General features: G+C 34.4%; 6 protein-coding genes across 6 annotated transcripts; 3 read left to right on the top strand and 3 right to left on the bottom strand.

The window, feature by feature from the left end:
• Positions 1–43: 43 nt before the first annotated feature.
• Positions 44–3586, bottom strand: PPL_08741 (uncharacterized protein; the record flags this gene model as incomplete). Its single annotated transcript, XM_020579545.1, has 1 exon — positions 44–3586. One exon carries the CDS (start codon positions 3584–3586, stop codon positions 44–46), a length of 3543 nt encoding a protein of 1180 aa, XP_020430220.1.
• A 491-nt stretch (positions 3587–4077) lies between these two features.
• Positions 4078–6003, top strand: fthS (formate-dihydrofolate ligase; the record flags this gene model as incomplete). Its single annotated transcript, XM_020579544.1, has 3 exons — positions 4078–4251; positions 4453–5714; positions 5811–6003. 3 exons carry the CDS (start codon positions 4078–4080, stop codon positions 6001–6003), a joined length of 1629 nt encoding a protein of 542 aa, XP_020430219.1.
• A 211-nt stretch (positions 6004–6214) lies between these two features.
• On the bottom strand, positions 6215–7355 carry PPL_08739 (universal stress protein; the record flags this gene model as incomplete). Its single annotated transcript, XM_020579543.1, has 2 exons — positions 6215–6779; positions 7321–7355. 2 exons carry the CDS (start codon positions 7353–7355, stop codon positions 6215–6217), a joined length of 600 nt encoding a protein of 199 aa, XP_020430218.1.
• A 276-nt stretch (positions 7356–7631) lies between these two features.
• Positions 7632–8660, top strand: PPL_08738 (uncharacterized protein; the record flags this gene model as incomplete). Its single annotated transcript, XM_020579542.1, has 2 exons — positions 7632–8201; positions 8304–8660. The coding sequence occupies 2 exons, from the start codon at positions 7632–7634 to the stop codon at positions 8658–8660; spliced, it is 927 nt and encodes a 308-aa protein (XP_020430217.1).
• Positions 8661–9025: 365 nt separating this feature from the next.
• Positions 9026–10122, bottom strand: rpa12 (RNA polymerase I subunit; the record flags this gene model as incomplete). The annotated part of the gene is made up of 3 exons (XM_020579541.1): positions 9026–9050; positions 9126–9324; positions 9411–10122. 3 exons carry the CDS (start codon positions 10120–10122, stop codon positions 9026–9028), a joined length of 936 nt encoding a protein of 311 aa, XP_020430216.1.
• A 3001-nt stretch (positions 10123–13123) lies between these two features.
• PPL_08736 (uncharacterized protein) lies at positions 13124–14850 on the top strand (the record flags this gene model as incomplete). Its single annotated transcript, XM_020579540.1, has 5 exons — positions 13124–13834; positions 13905–14026; positions 14114–14310; positions 14390–14514; positions 14596–14850. 5 exons carry the CDS (start codon positions 13124–13126, stop codon positions 14848–14850), a joined length of 1410 nt encoding a protein of 469 aa, XP_020430215.1.
• Between the last annotated feature and the right edge of the window lie 163 nt (positions 14851–15013).

The following is a 15013-nucleotide window of genomic DNA, read 5'->3' as shown; positions in this document are numbered from 1 at the left end:
TGATTATAATATGATTGTTGATGATGATTGTGTTGTTGCTATATTATGTTTCAGAGGTTTCTGATGAATGATGACTACAATATTGAGTTAGCATTCCCTTGATCTTTTGGAAGAAGATATGCTTTCTGTAGTCTGGGAAGTTGTTGAGTGCAACCACTTCTTTGGTACCGTCGGGGAACTCGTAGTTGACCTTGGTTGGCTCAAACTTGTGATGGAGATAGTGTTGGAAATCGTGCTTGTCGCTCTCGAAATACTCTTTGGTGCAGTAAAAGCACTTCGGTACATTCTTCTCGTACTGCTCAAGCTGGTAGGGCAACTCAACCTCCTTGGTGGTGATGTACACCTTCGATGCCCTCGATTTGTCTTTGGGTCCTGTGTGGAAGATAGCGAAATCATGGTCACGTAACTTGTCGTATTTGCCGTTGTAGTAACCGTCGATGCTGGCGTTGACAGCGTTCTCCTCGTAGAAGTCGTCCTCGTCGGAATCACCGTAGTAACCACCGTCGTCAGAGTCGTCATAGTCGTCGTCGGAATCACCATAGTAACTGTCGTCGTCGTCGGATTCTTGCATTCCACCAAACATGCTCTTAAAGAGGTTGCTGAGAATTTCGGCATTGCCTTTGGGTTTATTTCTGTTCTTTCTAAGAGTGCTACGATTGTCGCCGCCCTTGTTGTGGTAGCACTGGTGATAGTCGCACCAACCGTCACTGTCGTCGTCAGAGTCGTCGTCGTAGTGATGGACATTCTCATAGTAGGTGGCATCGCCAAATACCGATCTCGATGGCATCTTTGGATTGACAAACGAGTCGATTTCTTCGGCATCGACACCTCTGGCTCTAAGGAAATCCTCAATTCCATGCTTTGGTTTCGATTTCGACTTGGATTTGGACTTTGTCTTGGATTTCGACTTGTTGTTGTTGTTGTTATTCTTGTTACTCTTCTTCTTGTTCTTATTCTTCTTGTTGTGCTTCTTGTGGTGGTTGTTGTTGTTGTTGTTAACATCTCTGGCATTCTTTGATTGCTCTTGAGAGGTACCGAGGAATTCCAATCCTGGCATATCATTGATATCGACCTCCAAATCCAAATTACCCATTGTGAAACTAGAAAAGTCGATCTCTATATTGCTGGTTGGATCGACTGCGGATACTTCTTCTTCTTGTTCCTCTTCCTCCTCTTCTTCTTCTTCAACTTCCTCCTCTGAATCTTCATTGTCACTAGTCAACAAAGAGAATAACGAGGGTTTCGATTTGTTATTTCCAGTTGATTTGCTATCTGGTTTATTGTTGAGTGAACTGTTCCTTATTGCTTTGACATGAATAGTACCTGTTAGATCCCTAGAAGATGACTTGGGGCCAGATGGATTGGAGATGATCGGAAGTTTATTTTCAGTGTTTGGTTTGGATGGAGCTGGCTTTACTACTGGTGGTTTCACTTCAGACTTTATTGGAATTGGTGATTCTACTACAGTCACAATAGGAGTTGGAGTTATTGGTGGTAGAATATGTGATTGTGTAGATGCTTGTGTTGGTTGTATTGGTGTTTGTTTTGGTATTGGTGTTTGTGATGGTGTTGGTGCTGGTGCTGGTGTTGGTTGTATTGGTGTTTGAATTGGTTTGGGTGTTGGAATTGGTGCGTGTGATGGTGTTGTTTGTGTTGGTTGAATTGGTGCTGGTTTTTGAATTGGTTTTGGTGCTGGTGGTTGTACTGGTGTTGGAATTGGTACCTGTGTTGGTGCTGGGGCTGACTTTGGTGTGGGTGTTGGTTGTGTTGGAGCTGGCTTTGGAGCTGGTGTTGAAATTGGTACTTGTGTTGGTGGTGTTGGAGCTGGCTTTGGTGTTGGTTGTGGTTGTGTTGGTTGTGTTTGAGTTGGAGTTGGCTTTGGAGTTGGTTGTGCTGGTTGTATTGGAGCTTGAGTTGGTTGTGTTGGAGCTGGCTTTGGTGTTGGAATTGGCTTTGCTTGTGTTGGTTGTATTGGAGTTGTGGTGATGATTGGTGTCACATTTATTTTGGATGTGTTATTTGTTGCAGTAGAGGTAGTTGTTGTTGAAGTTGTTTCGCTATTTACTGGTTGTTTTTTTTTGTATTGTTTAGGTACTTTCGGTGTCTTGATTGGCTTTGGTTGTGTTGTTGTGGATGTCGATGTAAGTGTTGGTGACTCGTTGTTTAGATCTGGCGTTGCTGAGCTATTGACCTTCACATACTCTTTGGTTGGCTTTACTTTCTTTTGATATACTTTGGTTGGCTTTTGAGCTGGTGCTTCGACGGGGACTGGCTTTACTATTGGAGTCGACGCCGGAACACCACTAAAGGTATTCATAAAAGGTTTTGGCTCAAGAGAGTTGTTATTGTTGTTCATAAACATAAGATCTTTCATTTGGAAAAGAGAATCCAGTTGTGTTGGTGGTGGTGCTACTTGTTGATCGAACAATGGATGTGGTGGTTGTTGTGGTTTAATTGTCATTGGTGTGTATGAAGGGTGTGGTGCTTGTATTGGATCGAGTTGTTGTTGTTGTTGAGGTGGTGGTGATTGTACTTTAGGTACATAGACTGGCTTTGATATTGGTTTGTATGTGTTCTTGTTTTTATTGTTTTGAATTGGTGCTGGTGAAACCAAAGGAATGTTAAATACTGATGGTTGTTGTTGATATTGTTGTGGATGTGGCTGCGGTACAGGTAATGGAGTTGGAATTGGTACCTGTAGAGCAGATGGATGTATTTGAGTTGTTTGTTGTTGATATTGTTGTGGATGTGGCTGCGGTACAGGTAATGGAGTTGGAATTGGAACCTGTAGAGCAGATGGATGTATTTGAGTTGTTTGTTGTTGATATTGTTGTTGTTGATATTGTTGTTGCTGCTGTTGATGTTGTTGTTGTTGATATTGTTGTGGTGGCTGCTGTACAGGTAATGGAGTTGGAATTGGTACCTGTAGAGCAGATGGATGTATTTGAGTTGTTTGTTGTTTTGGAACATATTGTGGTTTAGCAAATGGTTTATAAGATGGTTTCTTTTGTTTCATGTTGTTGTTGTTATTATTATTATTATGATTGTTGTTATCATTGTTAAGATCAGTAACAGTTGCAATAGCTATAGGTTCGTTAATGATAGGCTGTGGAGGTGTAAGAGGTGTTGATGACGGCGATGGCTGAGAAGCAAGTGGAGGTGAGTTCTTTGGTACATATACATGTTTCTTATATTTGTTTTGAACTTTGACTGGCTTCACAGTAACACCTTCAATTGTTGGAAAACTACCTTCATTATTATTATTATTATTATAGTTGGTTGCGGTGGAGGTAGTTGTTGATGGGATAGTCTCTAAATCTTGAGGGTTGTTATTACCATGGTCTTTTGGATACTTTGGAACATATACTGGTTTTGAAGTACCAGCTGGTGATTTATAAGCTGGTTTATTGGTTGTTGGATATTGCTTGTAAGGCTTCTTTGATGGCTTTGTAGTGGTGGAAGTGCTGCCAGTAGTATCATGATGGGTGTTATTGTTATCGTTGTTGTTATTAACACTACTATTACTATCATTACCACTTAAACCAACAACTGTATGTTGTTGAGGTTGAGGTGGTGATGGTGGCATTATATATAAATATTATCTATATATATTTATATAATCTTTATTGCTAGATAGATATTAGAATCAAATAATAATGAAAAAAAACAAAAAATTTTAGTCAATCTAATCTCAACTTAAAAAAAAAAAATAATAATTAAAAAAAAAATAAAAATAAAAATGAATGAATAATTATAAAAAAATTGATATAAATCAAGTTTTAATGTCTGTTTATTTTATTGTTAAGATGATTATATTATTAAAAATAAAACAAAATAAGAAATGTAAAAAATTTCACTTTTGTTATAACAATGATTATTTATATTACTAACTACTAAATATCTCAATGTTTGTGAGTCAGTGTGGGTGTGTGAATTTCAAACCACACATCAAAATTTCACCTTTTTAAAAAATTTTTTGATAAACATTTTTTTTTATATTACATTTTGTTTCATTTTTTTTGAACATTAATATCAATATATATTTAGTTAATAATATATATTTATTTTTACTCAATAATGTCGACAACAACAACATCATCATTTGTTTATCCAAAATTAGATTTAAAGGTACCAGTACCATCAGATATCGATGTTGCATCGGCAGCCATACCAATGCCAATCTCAGAGATAGCCAGTCACATTGGTATCAGAGAAGATGAAATCGACTATTACGGTCGTTATAAAGCGAAGGTACATCTCAGTGTGTTGGAGCGTCTGGCCAGCTCACCAAACGGCAAGTATGTTGTTGTCACAGGTATCACACCGACCCCGCTCGGTGAGGGCAAGTCGACCACTACCATCGGTCTGTGTCAGGCGTTGGGAGCGCACTTGAAGCGTCCGGTGTTCTCGTGTGTGCGTCAGCCTTCGCAGGGACCAACCTTTGGCATCAAGGGTGGCGCTGCCGGCGGTGGCTACAGCCAGGTCATCCCCATGGAGGAGTTCAACCTGCACTTGACCGGTGACATCCACGCCATCACCGCCGCCAACAACTTGCTCGCCGCCGCTATAGACGCGCGTATTCTCCACGAGAACACTCAGACCGACGAGCAGCTCTTCAAGCGTTTGTGTCCGGTCGCCAAAGACGGCTCGACTCGTTTCGCACCAGTAATGCTCCGTCGTCTCAGCAAGCTGGGCATCACCGCCAACACACCGGCCGACATGACCGCTGAGGAGATCTCCAAGTTTGTTCGTCTCGATTTCGATCTCTCCACTATCACTTGGAATCGTGTTCTCGACACCAACGACCGTTTCCTGCGTGGCATCACCATTGGCCAGGGCAAAGAGGAAGAGCGTTTCCAGAGAAAGACAAACTTTGATATTAGTGTTGCCTCTGAGATTATGGCTGTCCTAGCGCTGGCCACGGATTTGGCCGATATGAGAGAGCGTCTTGGTCGCATGGTGGTCGGTGCCAGCAAGGCTGGTATGCCAATTACCGCCGACGACCTCGGTGTCGGTGGAGCGCTCACCGTCTTGATGAAAGATGCCATCATGCCAACTCTCATGCAAACACTCGAGGGAACACCGGTTCTTGTTCACGCCGGTCCATTCGCCAACATCGCTCACGGTAACTCGTCGATCATTGCCGATCGTATCGCCTTGAAGCTCGCCGGTTCCGAAGGTTTCGTTGTCACCGAGGCTGGATTCGGTGCTGACATTGGTGCCGAGAAGTTCTTTGACATCAAGTGCAGAACCTCTGGATTGAAGCCAGACTGCGCAGTTATCGTTGCCACTATCCGTGCGCTAAAGATGCACGGTGGTGGTCCAAAAGTAGTTGCCGGAACACCACTTGCCTCTGCCTACACCGACGAGAATCTCGAGCTGCTCGGCAACGGTTTGGCCAATCTCGAACTACACATTCAGAATCTCGCAAAGTTCGGTATCCCCGTTGTGGTTGCCGTCAATCGTTTCACCTCGGACACCAACGCCGAGGTGGAGCTTGTCGAACAACGTGCCAAGGCAGCCGGTGCATTCGCAGCGGTCATGTGTAACCACTGGGCACAAGGAGGTGAAGGTGCCGTCGCTCTCGGTCAAGCGGTCATCCAGGCGTGCAATGAGCAGCCAGCCGACTTCCGTTACCTCTACCCATTGGATTTGTCGATCAAAGAGAAGATCGAAACCATCGCCAAGCAAATCTACGGTGCCGACGGTGTAGAGTATCTCCCAGAGGCAGAGCGTAAGATCGAGCTCTACACTCGTCAGGGATTCGACAAGCTGCCCATCTGCATGGCCAAGACACATCTTTCGCTCAGTCACGACGCCGAGCGCAAAGGAGTACCCAAAGGTTTCATCCTCCCGATCAGAGATGTTCGTGCCAGTATCGGTGCCGGATTCATCTACCCGCTGGTCGGAACGATGGCAACCATTCCAGGTTTACCAACACGTCCATGTTTCTATGAAATCGATATCGACGTAAAAACTGGAAAAGTAATTGGATTAAGTTAAATTGATCCATTCCAAATTATAAAGTTAAAATAAGTTAAGATAATAAGATTTTAAAAAAACAACAAATTACAAATAAATTTATTCCAATTTTATTTATTTAACAAATATGTAAATAAAAAAAAAAAAACAAAGCAAAGTATAATATGTAGTTAATAGTGTATTTATATTTATTTATTTAGATAAGAATTAAGATCAAGCTAATAGATTAAGATTAATCTTTGTGTAAATGTACTTCATGTGGTGGAACTACTAATACAGGTATAGTAGAGTTGTTGATTAGATAATTACTAGTGCTACCAAGAATGATTCTCTTTAGCTTGTTTAGGCCTCTAGTTCCTACGACTACCATATCTGGTTTTATAATTTCAATAGCTTGCATAACAGCTTCACCTGTATTCGATTCACTTTTTATATTTGTAAATTCCCATTTAACCTGTTTATTATTATTATTATTATTATTCGTATTAATATTAAAAATGTTATTATTTAATTTATTAAATAATGATATATTAAATGATATATTTTTATATACTTTTAATGCTTTACATTCAGATTCATAGGTTCGCTTTATTTTCTCTGATAGTTCCATCTCTTCGATATTTGTAATCTTATCTAGATTATCACCGAGTGGATCTATTAAAGATGTCTTTACATTGTGTGTCACATGTATAATGGTGATCTTATCGTTATCCTTCGATAGTTTACCAACGGTGAAATGAAAAGCATTCCTAGAGTATTCCGAGCCATCTACACAAACTAAATAATTCATATCTATTCTATAATGTTATTATTATTATTGTTTTAAATATTATATCTTTAATATACTCCGCTCTGTTGTTGATCAACAAAAAAGAGCAATTGATTTTTTAATTAAATCAAAATAAAAAAATAAAAATAATTGTAATTATTTAAAAATTTACCTAATTTGGAAATTCAGATAATTTTGGTTAGGTTTGCGAACATGCATGATAAGTTTCTATCTCCAACAGTGAACATCAGTAGATGAAATTATTTATTTTTAGATCCGATGGTTGTAAACTTAAATGTTAAATGTCGTCAATAACTTATTCAAATCAAAAGATTATAACTCTGATTCATTGTGTCAATCTTATCTCTAAAACAACAAGAAAGAATATCTAGACTTATCAATTTACAACCCATTTAATTTAAAAGTTAACATTAAAGTTAACAAATGATACTTTATTGGTAAAGTTTTTAGTTTAAAACTAAATAATGTTTACTGTGTAAGTAAAGTAGAGTTACACTAATTTCTAATAAATCAAAAAAAATGTACAATTTAAAAAAGATAAGATTTACTTGAGAAGCTCCAAATCGGATAAAAGACATCTCATTAATTTATTCGTAAAATTTTCTGGGAAAATAATTATTAAATAAACATTCATAAATTTATAAATAGTCTACTCATCATTGAGATGAACAGAATCAAGATATTAACTAATCAATATAAATTTTTATTTAATAATAAATATAATAATGGTCAGATAAATAAATCTGTTATAAATTATTTTAATAGCAACAATCAAATCAATTATATTCACTCAAGATTTAATAATTACAATATAATAATAACAAGACAATACTCTACAAAAACTCATAAACTATTGAAAATGGCAGATCAGCAGAATAGTAATAATAATAACAATACAACAGCAGCAGCAGCAGCAGCACCACAAAAGAGAGACTCTGTAACTCTTGGCGATCGAATGAAACAATATGAAGTATCGATGAATACACTTCATATCACGGATAACACTCCGTTCATCATTCGTCTCGATGGTCACGGTTTTAGCAAGTTCACAAAGAACTTTGTGAAGCCATGGGACATTCGTGTGCACAATGCAATGGTTGAGACTGCAACGGTTTTGATGAAAGAGTTCAATCCGACATTGGTCTATACGTTCAGTGATGAGATTACTCTCTGTTTCTCTTCGTTGCCCGACCAAGAATACCAAGAGCGTCTCATTGCCACACAGTCACAGTCACTGCTTCCCTACAACGGTAAGGTTCAGAAGCTAATCACTCTTGCCGCTGGTATTGCATCGACCACCTTCTACAAGGTAATCACCTCGCAGACCTACGACTCTGCTACCGAGCCAAAGCTGACTCAATACCTCGCCGAAAGTCTTCCACATTTCGACGCAAGAATCTTTACACTACCAGATAATCAAGAGATTATTGTATGTATTATATAACTTTAGTTAATGAATGATGAATGATTAATAATAATTACAAACATAAACTAAACTAACGAATGATTTGTTATTGTTTTTTGTTTTTAGAATAATTTGGTTTGGAGAAGTGTAATCGATTGTAAGAGAAACTCGATCTCTGGATTGGCACAGGCACACTTCCCACACAAGCAGATTCAAGGTAAAGGTGGAAAGGAGATGAAATCTATGCTGTTGGCAAAGGGTATCGATTACTACAAGGAACCAATGTGGTACAGATTCGGTGTATTCCTCAAGAAGCAGTATTATACGTTGGATTCAGTATCACCTGTAAATAATCAATCGGTTCAATCGATCAGATCCAAAATCAGAAGAGATTCGTTCAACATTCAGCACTTCCCCAATGCACTCGACTACCTTACTATCAAAACATTACCAGAGAACTTTGATGATTCGAAATTAACATAAAAATAATAATAATAATAATAATAATAATAATATTAATAATAATAATAGTAATAATATTAACAATTATATAGTTAAATAGATATATAGATAGATAGATAGATTGATTGATTCAAATCAAATCAAATCAAAATAAATTATATTTATTCTAATAATAACTAAATATATTCATTCATTCATTTATTTATTAATAATAATAGTTTTTTTTTTTTATTGTTTAATGTTTTATTTGATTAATCTTGTTGTTGTTTAGCTAGCTATTAAATATATATATATTAATATAACAACTTTATTATAATTATTTGTTATAATCGACTCTATCTTTAACCATTGTTTCTTTGAATATTATATAATAATAATTGTTTTTTTTATGTGTTGGTTGAGAATTTATGACTATAGATATAATTGATAATATTAGAATTTATGTTTACAATATACTTTTTTAAAAGGGTTCATTATGATACTTACGAACACTTTTGACATTCATAGAAAATGGTTTGACCTTCATCTGCAGATCTTGTTTGAGCAGTCTTAAAGTACATCTTTGTATGTCCGCAGGATGGACACAACTCATCGATTTCGGCACCACGATCTTCCTCTTCATCTTCAACCTTTTGTGGTTTAATAAATAATGTGCTCTTTGATGTAATAATCTTTTTACCCAAAACTATAAATATAATTATTCGATACATATGATTAGTAATCATCATTATTATTATTAATCATTGTATAAATAAGTTAACTAATACATACTTGACTTGTCAGCACGGAATTTACATGTTGTGCATTTAATTTGCTTTCCGAATGGCTCGAGATATTGCAATAGCGAGTTACACTCTGGACAGAAATCTGCTTTCATATCCTTGGCCAAAGATTTCCATATTGTGTTACTTTGTTGTTCAGTTTGTTTGTTTGATGATGATGATGATGTAGTAGTTGTTGTGGTGGTTGTTGTTGTTGCTGTAGATTTCGATTTTTTCTTTTTCTTTTCATTTTCTTCGTTGGCGGCATCTCTCTTTTTCTTCTTTGACGACGACTTCTTCCCTTGTTGCTCACTGCTGTCACTGTCTACATCACTCTTTTCGCTACTGCTATTCTCTTGTTGTTCTTCTTCATCGTCATCGTCACTGTCGGATGTCTTTTTACTCTTCTTTTCTTTATTCTTTTTGCTCTTCTTTTTCTTTTCTTGTTTGTCTTGCTTTTCTTCTTCCTCTTCCTCTTCTTCGCTACTCTCTTCTTTCTTACTCTTCTTGCTACTCTTCTTTTCCTTCTTTTTGTCTTTGTTTTTCTTTTCTTTCTTTCTTGATGATGATTTCTTGTCGGTGTCAGACGATTCACTGTGAGTGGATTCATCATCTACCGACATCTTATCGCTCTCATCTTCATCGTTCTTCACTACCTTATTCTTTTTAGTTTTGGTGTCTTCGACTACCTTTTTTGATTTTACTTCTTTATCATTTGCCATTTTAATTTAATATATTATTAATTATTATTGATCAAACAATATAAGTGTTGTGCTCAACTCCAAACAAATAATAATGTAATATTGATTAATCAATCGACTCGTTTTTTTTTGAAAATTGAATTATTTTTATTTTTTTTAAATTTAAAAAAAAAATAGATTTTTTTTTTTCGATCAATGGTGATTAATGAAGTATCTAATTTGCAAAAGAGTTGCTCGAGGATAGGAATGATTATTAATTGTATGATTGACTTGGTGCAGATGATTGTAGTTATCGGTACTTTGGACAAAGTTGGTGGTGAATTGTTGTTGGAGTGGATCCCGATATAGATCTTAATATTGTGTGATTGTTGATGTTGAATCGTATCATATGAAATTATATAGTTTGATTTAAAAATTGTTGCAATGTAGAGGCTGATGATTGGTAAACAGTCCACGAAAGCAATGACTCAATGCACCTGTACCAAAGCAAATATAGATGCGTTGTAACATGGATATTAATATTTTTTATATAAATTCTTTGAAGAAAAGCAAATGTCATTCCACTACCACTAATCCAACAACATCATCATCAACCTCAACTTTATGAAACATTCGGGAAAATGAGTGGGTTTGGAGGTGTTGATGAATTATTAGTTTCTCTTTACTATGCCGGTTTCCTCTCGTTGCAATGCCAGTTGCTTCTCGTTACTATGCCGGTTGCTTCTCGTTGCTATGCCGGTTTCCTCTCGTCGTTATGCTGGTTGCCTTTTGTGTATACAACAACTAATAATAATCAAAGCTAAAGACATAATTTAATAAAATTTAAATATTTGATATTATTTTTTTTTTATTTTTTGCTGAGTTATTTAATGTTATCGAGTTGAGAAAAAACAGTATGTAAAGTTGATCCTAGGTGGTCTTCAGGTTGGGAGTTGATGTAATCCAGCACCAAAAAGATGACATCTTGTTTCAAAGAATTTCTTTGGAATACAAATATTAAGTTTTGCACACAATTCAGTCAGAACTGGAACTGTGTACTTCTTGATCTGGTTATCCAATGAATCATCTTGCACTTTTTGTTTCTTGCGTAGGGTTTCCATTAAAGAGAATTTCTTGACGTATGGGGATTCCTTGGTATTTGGGTACTGGACAACATATCGTAAAAACTTGTATAGGCTGAGTGGGCACAGAGATTGATTATCATATACATGTGATATAATCTAGTAAGGGATAATATGTCTTCGCAACTGGTATGTCTCATGGCTGGATTATCCATTGGAATAGAAAAATCATCATTCTTAAGAAACAACCAGCACCACTCGCCTAGTATATTGACAACTTTTGTGAGCAAAAAATATCTAATCTAATATCACTGCATAATCTGTATTTATTTAATAATTGTTGGTTAGTATTTAGGTACAATATTGTAGTTTAGTTTACTACTATTCAATATAAATCTTTTGTATATTATAATAACTTACAACACTTATAACACTTGACTAAGCTTAAATTGGAATTGAATCTAATTCATTACTTTCTTAAAATAATTTATTAATATTCTTAATAAAAAAACAAGATAAATCAATATAGTGGTGATCTAGATTAAGTTAATATAAAAATCTACATCAGTCGACAGTTTCAATATTATAAATTACAAGATCACCAACTCAACACCAACAATTGGGTCATATATGTAGAGTGTAAAACATATCTTGAGAAGTAGCTAGCTACTTCCAATGTATTTGTTTTATAAGATAAAGTTTATATTGATTTATCTTGTTTTTAATTAAGAATATTAATAAATTATTTTAAGAAAGTTTCTTTAATGATGATTTAATAATGATTAATTTAAACTGTTTGCTTTGTTTGGTATTATAAAATTGAATATATATTGATTGATAAATTTAATAAAAGATTTTAGATTTTATTTAATAGTAATTTAATCTGTATATATTTGAATGGATACACTACGTGACATGTTATATATATAATATCAAAAAAAAAGAACCAACAAGGCTGAGGTCGCTCTTTTATTTAAAAATTGATAACTATGATTGGAGTAAGGAATAATGGAATTCCAACCGATCAAATAATATCATATTAATATATAAAAGACTAATTCAGTGAACACATTCGATCAAGAAACAGCTAAATAGCACTCAAATACCATTATATGCGTCAACTAGCAAGTTTCATACAATCTACTAGGTACTGAAAGACAATACACCGAAGTGCTAGTCTCAGCAGCCGGAGGCTTAAGTGTCAAGCACTTTGTGACGCCCCTGTTCCAAAATAATAAAAATTAAAAAGGCCCTCTATCCTATCTAATAAATAGTAGGTCAAGTCTATGGCGCTTTTATTTTTGATAATATAAAACAACACAAACAAAAAATATAAAAAGAACACTAAAATAAATCAAATAAATAGTTTTTAAAAAACTCAAAAAATAAAAGGTTTCTTTGTGAATAAAAAAAAAAAACTATTTAGTTAAAAACAAAAAAAACCTTCTTTGCAGATTTCTCAATTTTTTATAAAAATAAAATCAATTCAAATATATTGTGTGGGGATAAATTGAATTTGATTTTATATTCTTCACATTTTTATTATTTCTTTTTTTGTTTGGTTTTGAAAGAGGAGTGTGTGAACCAACAAACTGACATACAACACAGACAGAGCAGCTGCTTTCAATTTAAACATTTTTGCTTTCAAATCATACAAATAAAGTATAAATACACATATCAATACTTCAAGTGTACATTGTAAATCTTAATTATTTTTAATTATTATTTATAATAATTTTAAAAATATCAAACCAAACTATTTTTATTCTTTTTTTTTATATCTACAATATAATATTATTAAAATATAAATATAAATAAAAATAGAATAAATTAATAATTACTTATTAAAAAAAGATTAGATTAGATTCAAAATATATATATATTTGTAGTTAGTTAGCTAGAATTTTAAGATTGTATATTATTATTATTGGTGTATATTTAATGTAGAAAAAGGAAAGAAAATGAGTAATCCTGTAAAAGTAGATTCAAAGAGAATAGATCTGTTGATGAATCCGAATGGTTTGCAATCTGGACATCGATTGCAAGAACAACAACAGAATATAGTTAGATCAAATAATCAACAACATCAACAACAGCAACAGCAATCTATGTCATCACCAAAGAAACCTAGATCTAAAGAAACATTGGATGTTTTTGGTGATATAGATGAAGGTTTCTTAAGAAAACCAACACCAATCTCAAGACAACAACAACAGCAACAACCAGCACCTTCCTCTTCATCTTCTAAATCACATGTATATTCAAAGCAATCTGAACAATTATTAAAACAACAACAACAACCACCACCTTCATCAAATAATAATAAATCACAATTATTACCTGTAAAGCAATACCAACAAACCAATTTAACAAATGAATCAAAAGAACAACGTAAATCAAATATTTCACCAAATCCACAACAACAACATGCACAAAAACCATCATCGACTAACCATAAGATGACGGTATTTAAAGATTTAGATTTCTCAACGTTTGATGAGGAGTACAACAATGAAAAGGGTACCTATAAATTCGATGACGACTTTAGTGATAGCAGCTCTCAAGATCCAACGCCACCAACCAAGAAAAAGTCATCATCATCTAAAAAATCTTCTTCTTCTTCATCTTCTTTTGTAGACGATGATGATTTTGTCGAATTATCATTAAATGATGTAACTATTCTTTTTAATATAAACTATCCAAATGTTTCTTTCCTAACGTTTTATTTTTAAACTTAAATAGTTGGAAATAGGTGGAAAACAATATTGTATACCATTTTATCAGGCACCTGAGATGTGTAGTAATGAAGTTAGAAATTGGTTAGATAAACAATGGTTCTTACCATCAAATAAGAAAGATATAATGTAAGTTTAAACATTCTTTCTTTCTTCTCATGTTTTGTTAATATTATTAATTCTTTTTTTTATTTAAATTAACATTTATTGTAACAGATGGTCACCGCAAAATAGATTTTATTATCCAGTATATGTTTTCACTGTGAGCGCAACCATAAGTTTCAGTGCATCTTATGTGGTACCGGAACAGGGTGTACAAACTATATCAGAGACAAACACACAGGTCTACGATGAGATCATAGCTTGTGCATCAAGTTCTGTTGACATAAATTTAGTGGAGAAATTAATATTTGGTAAGTTTTGTAATACTATCTAAGAAATATAATATATATATATATCCAACGAAAACTAACCAACCATACTATTTTAAAGATAACTGCTTTTCACACAGAACACCTTATTTTTTGCCGGCCAAAGACGATTTAGAAAAATGCTCAGGCAAACTCACAGAGAAAATGCTTGCAATAGATATTTCGAGAAATGACATTTGGGAAGATGTAAGAAACTATCATTTATATATCCTTACTGAATACTAATATAGCAAATAACAATACATACTTTTTATAATAATATTCTAGAAGATACTTTCATTCATTGAGAAAACAGAGAGAAGAAGATGTCAAGAATATATACAAAAGAAACATAAAATAACCAATTTCAAATTGGAACTAGCCGAACCAAAGATAGTTAAGGAATCAATGATAGTGGTCTATCTACCGATTTCAGCAGAGAACTTCCAGCTTGGTGGTAAATTCTATGATACCCTCACAAGTGGAAATATAGGTCAAACTGTTGGACGATCACCAACCGGAACAGGTATAAATACTTTTTAAAACAATAATATTAAAATTGTAAAACAACTAACAACCAACAAATAACAAATATAACAAAACTTAAAAATAGGTATTGTAGGTGAAACTGTATTCGGAATGGTATCTAAAGTATCCAACCTGGTTAACGATTCAATTGGAATGTAAATGTTAAAAAAAAAAAACA

Source organism: Heterostelium album (assembly GCF_000004825.1).
Source record: "Heterostelium album PN500 unplaced genomic scaffold PPL_scaffold9, whole genome shotgun sequence".
Lineage (NCBI taxonomy): Eukaryota > Evosea > Eumycetozoa > Acytosteliales > Acytosteliaceae > Heterostelium > Heterostelium album.
The sequence above is the reverse complement of the archived record's forward strand: the minus strand, read 5'-3'. Positions and strand labels throughout refer to the sequence as shown.